Source organism: Columba livia, chromosome 29 (genome assembly GCF_036013475.1).
Source record: "Columba livia isolate bColLiv1 breed racing homer chromosome 29, bColLiv1.pat.W.v2, whole genome shotgun sequence".
NCBI lineage: Eukaryota > Metazoa > Chordata > Aves > Columbiformes > Columbidae > Columba > Columba livia.
The window spans coordinates 2,808,403-2,813,121 of record NC_088630.1 but is presented as its reverse complement, the minus strand read 5'-3'; the positions used below and the strand labels follow the sequence as shown (position 1 = coordinate 2,813,121).

The window sequence follows — 4,719 nt, the reverse complement described above, 5'->3', positions numbered from 1 at the left end:
CGTCAGCTGGGGAGAAACACTCATTTCCAGCAGAGACATTTCTCCTAATAAGAAAAGAGTTGGACATAAGCATCACCTTTCCTTTTCTCAGCATTAGACAGGACACCCAGGCGGGGACAGGCAGGGATCTGCTTTACCCTTGCCGAGGGAAGGGATTCATCTGAGTCAATTGGGGCAACTCGTCCTGGGTTTGTAGTCCTGGGGTTAGCAGTGGACTCAGCTCTCACCTATGGCTGCCACAAACCCACAGGAGGTGGATTCCTCTTGCCTCAGTTCAGATGGGTACAGAATAGGCACCTTCTGCCTGGGAGCTGCTTGTCTCAGCTGTTGTTCAGACAGCTGAGTTGCTCAGACCCAAACAACCAGTGACTTCTGGGGTGTCAGTGATGGTCCAAGGTACATGCAGGCAGATTCAAGGTCCAATGGTGCAGTACTGAAACAGGGCGGTTTCTGGGAGCAGCATTTTTGAGACCAGTGGGGAATTCCTTTGGCCAAATGAAAGGACTGCAGTTGATCATGTTTGGGACAAAGAAACCTGTCCTTCCTCAGTATGTTGTTGTCTAAAACCCGTATACAGCTGACCCAATGTAGCCATTGCCATAGAAAGAGCTCAGCCTTTCTCCTCCTCTTCTCCACCACCTGTATTTATTAGGCTTCCACTGAGAATAATGGCATTTGTCTCAGGGACTTCTCTCCATTACCCAACCTAATTCAGGGCAGCTGCTCAATGTCATGGCCAAGTCCAGGCCTGTGCTGCTACCTGAGGTGTGTACAGGGCTCTCCAGCACAACTGCATTTGTCTGGCAGGGACAGCACAGCACCTATACGAAAGCCATCCCCACTCAGAGCAGGTGTGGGACAGACCACCCAGGGCATCTTGGACAGACCCACTTTCTCTGGGTCAGTGACTGGTCACCATCACTGTGCTGAGAAGAGGGCTCTCCCACCTCCACCTGGTAGATACAGGCCAAGAAGGAATATGAAGCATGTCCCACCAGGGTCTGTACTCATGTCTCTCTGCTCCTGAACTCTGCTGGTTCTTCTCGCTCCTGTTCTTTACTCATCCCATTGATGGTGTTATTATCAAGGTGTTCCTGGAACACAGGATGTCCCCAGTGAATGGAAAAAAGGAAATCATATCCATCTAACACAAAATAAAAACAAACAAAAAAACCCCACACCACCACCAACAAAAAACTACAACAAACCAACCAACCAAACCCCAAGATGTAAAAAGAAGGACCCTGAGAACTACCACCCACTCAGCCTCTCTTCTGTGCCTGGAAAGGTCAAGGAGCAGATCCTCCTGGAAGCTCTGTTGAAACGTATGGAACACACAGAGGTGATTAGAGACAGTTCACAAGGCTGAACCAAGGGTGAATTGTGCCTGACTAAGGTAGTGGACTCCTCTGAAGGAGTGACTGCATCAGTAGACAAGGGAAGAGCTATGAATGTCATCTGTCTGGGTTACTATAAGACTTTCCATGCAGCCCCCACCAAAAAATTGCTGAGATATTGGTGTGATGGATAGATGGATAAGGAACTGACTGGATGGCTGTGTCAAAACAGTCAATAACTCATGTTCAAGTGAAAACAAGGAATGAGCAGTTTCTGTCAATTGTCCATTCTGGGATGAATACTGTTTAATATCTTAATAAATTATATACACAGTACACCCTCAGCAACTTTGCAGGTCACAGAGTCATAGAACATCACCAGCTGAAAGGGATCCATATATATCATTAAGTCCAACTCCCTGGTCCTTGCAGGATGACCTAAACCATATGACTAAGAGCATCCTCCAGATGCTCCCTGAACTCTGACAGGTTTGGTGACATGGAGACAGTGAGATGAGTTATGTTATGTGTCATATGTTGAAGAACATAGACACTTTGTAGCTTCTGGCAGGCATCCAGTCACCAGTTTCCACACTGCATCCTGGAGCTCCTTGTTCCTCATACTGTAGATGAGGGGGTTCACTGCTGGAGGCACCACTGAGTACAGAACAGACACCACCAGATCCAGGGATGGGGAGGAGAAAGAGAGGGGCTTCAGATAGGAAAATATGACAGTGATAAAAAACAGGGAGACCACGGCCAGGTGAGGGAGACACATGGAAAAGGCTTTGTGCCGTCCCTGCTCAGAGGGGATCCTCAGCACGGCCCTGAAGATCTGCACATAGGACACCACAATGAACACAAAACACCCCAAATAGACAATAGCAATAAACATGAGAAGTCTAAATTCCCTGAGGTAGGCATCTGAGCAGGAGAGCTTGAGGATCTGGGGGATTTCACAGAAGAACTGGTCCACAGCCTTGCCCTTGCACAGGGGCAGTGAAAATGTATTGGCCGTGTGCAGCAGAGCATTGAGAAACCCAGTGGCCCAGGCAGCTGCTGCCATGTGGACACAAGCGCTGCTGCCCAGGAGGGTCCCGTAGTGCAGGGGTTTGCAGATGGCAACATTGCGGTCATAGGCCATGACTGTGAGAAGAAAGTACTCTGCTGAAATGAAAAACACAAACAGAAAGAGCTGTGCAGCACATCCTATGTAGGAAATGGCCCTGGTGTTCCAGAGGGAACAGGCCATGGATTTGGGGACAATGGTGGAGATGCAGCCCAGGTCGAGGAGGGCGAGGTTGAGCAGGAAGAAGTACATGGGGGTGTGGAGGTGCTGGTCCCAGGCTATGGTGATGATGATGATGCTGTTGGCAAGGAAAGCAGCCAAGTAGGTTCCCAGGAAGAGCCAGAAGTGCAAGAGCTGCAGCTCCTTTGTATCTCCAAACTCCATGAGGAGGAACAGGGTGATGGAGCTGCTATTGGACATCTTCTGCCCCTGGTCATGATGACCTGTCCAAGTAGGAAAAGGCAGTGAGCAGTTAGGGCAGAGTTCTTTGAGGAAAATCTATTCAATTTCTCATGCAAATCCCCTAGACTGCCTTGGCCCTTTCATGAGCTCTGCTCTGTGCTGACTGACTGTGTCTCTGGGAGCAGGGAGCTCTGCTGTGAACACACAAGTATCCCAATGTTCCTGTCAAGGCAGGAAAGACAGGGACAGACAGACAGGTACTCAGGAATTTCTCTTCTTTGGGGTCACGCTTCCAAGAGGACTCAGCCTGAAACCTCACGACCCTGGGGGCAGATGCTATGCTGGGTGTGAGACCTGGAAATTGCTCCAGGAAAGTGTCTGCACTGTGGTGGATGGCAGGGACGTGCCTGAATTTTGTCTTCCAACAGCATTTCTGTCAGCAGCTCCTTCTCCGTTCCTACTCCCGTCCCTGATGTCTGGAGCTGTCCCTGCCAGGAGCTGCTTCTCTCTCCCCATGTTTCATCCCTGTTTGTGCTCATAGTCCCCATCTCACTTACTGTCTGCTCAGCTCTGCCCTGCAGACCCCTCTGGCAGTGGAGCCCTGACCAGAAGCATCTCTTTATGGGCAGTGAATCAGGGGCAAGTCAGAATATCCTAAAGAGAACTGGGATCTGAGTGCCTTCTCCAGAGGAGAAGAATAAAATATTAACTCCCATTGCACTCTGATCCAACCAAGAGCAGAAAATTCAGAGCACAGACTCCTTCCCTTTTAGATAATCTCCATTTTGACCTTCTTCTTGAAAAGTCCCCTTGGAAATACCCTGGGGGTAATTTGGAGCTGTCAGCAGTGCTGTCCCATGCAGCACCCTCTGAACAGCAGGACCCTGCGTGTCCTGCCAGGGGTTGCCTCTTCCACACACAGCTTCTCCTCACAGCACCGTGGGGATCTCCCTGGGCAGGTTCAGTACTGACCCTGGCAGGCGGCAGAGTCCCTGCCCAGCACACAGTCCTGGGGTGCAGGGACCCTGCTCTGCAGGACAGCCCTGGGCACCCATCCTGCACCCCCAGCTTCACACTGATGCAGCTATCTCTCAGAGAAGGCAGTTGCTATGCCTTTCTCCTCTCATGATGTAGCAGGGAAGCCCTGCTACAGAGTGTGTCCTCCTTCTCCACACAAGACCAGTCAGGACAGTCATCTAAACAGCTCTTATCAGCCATGGGATGTACCAGCTCTAGAAGATCCCTCCAGGATGCTCATCTGAATGTCCCCACTCCCACAGACTTACTGTGTCAGAAGTTGTGAACGTTTCTGCATGAACAAGAGATCACCTTTAAGCTCTTCCTTTCTCATTCCTCTCCCCTCGGTGCTGCAGGCAGTGCCCTCAGCCCTGCTGCGCTTTGCAGAGGAGCTGCTCCTGGCCAGAGCTATCTCTTTACAGTGCTACCTGGTTGCCATGAGCTCCCTCCATCTTAGAGCCCAGCCCAGCTCAGCAGCAGAGGAGCGGCCCAAGGTGGCGCTTTTTCTTGGCCTTCTGGGCTCCCTCCAGGTGTCCCTGGGGCTCCAGGAGAACCTGCTGTGAAACAGGCTGAAGTCACCACTGATGCTCCCTCCCTCAGCTGGGGAGAAACTCTTATTCCCAGCAGTGTCAGTTCTTCTCTCAGAGATAGAGTTACTTCTAAAAATTCCTTTTTTTGTGTTATTATCAGACTGGACACCCAGCCAATGACAGGCAGGGATCTGCTTTACCACTTCTGAGGGGAGTCAGCTCAGTCAGTTAAAGTATCTCATCCTGTGTTTCTACTGTTAGCGCTGGAAGTGGACTCAGCTCTCTGCCACAGCTGCCACAAAGCCCTGAGAGCTGGGATTCCGCTTGCTGCTGTTCAGGTGTGCATTAAATAGGCACCTGTATG

The 4,719-nt window shown here is 50.7% G+C and overlaps 1 protein-coding gene across 1 annotated transcript; it reads right to left on the bottom strand.

Annotated features, from left to right (window-relative positions):
• Positions 1-1,326: 1,326 nt before the first annotated feature.
• LOC135576646 (olfactory receptor 14A16-like) lies at positions 1,327-3,966 on the bottom strand. The gene has a single exon (XM_065043352.1). It carries the CDS (start codon positions 2,824-2,826, stop codon positions 1,861-1,863), a length of 966 nt encoding a protein of 321 aa, XP_064899424.1. The 5' UTR covers positions 2,827-3,966; the 3' UTR covers positions 1,327-1,860.
• Between the last annotated feature and the right edge of the window lie 753 nt (positions 3,967-4,719).

What these genes read in the sequence shown, in the direction of transcription:
- LOC135576646 (XM_065043352.1), bottom strand. Translation starts at nt 2,826, where the DNA reads ATGTCCAATAGCAGCTCCATCACCCTGTTCCTCCTCATGGAGTTTGGA.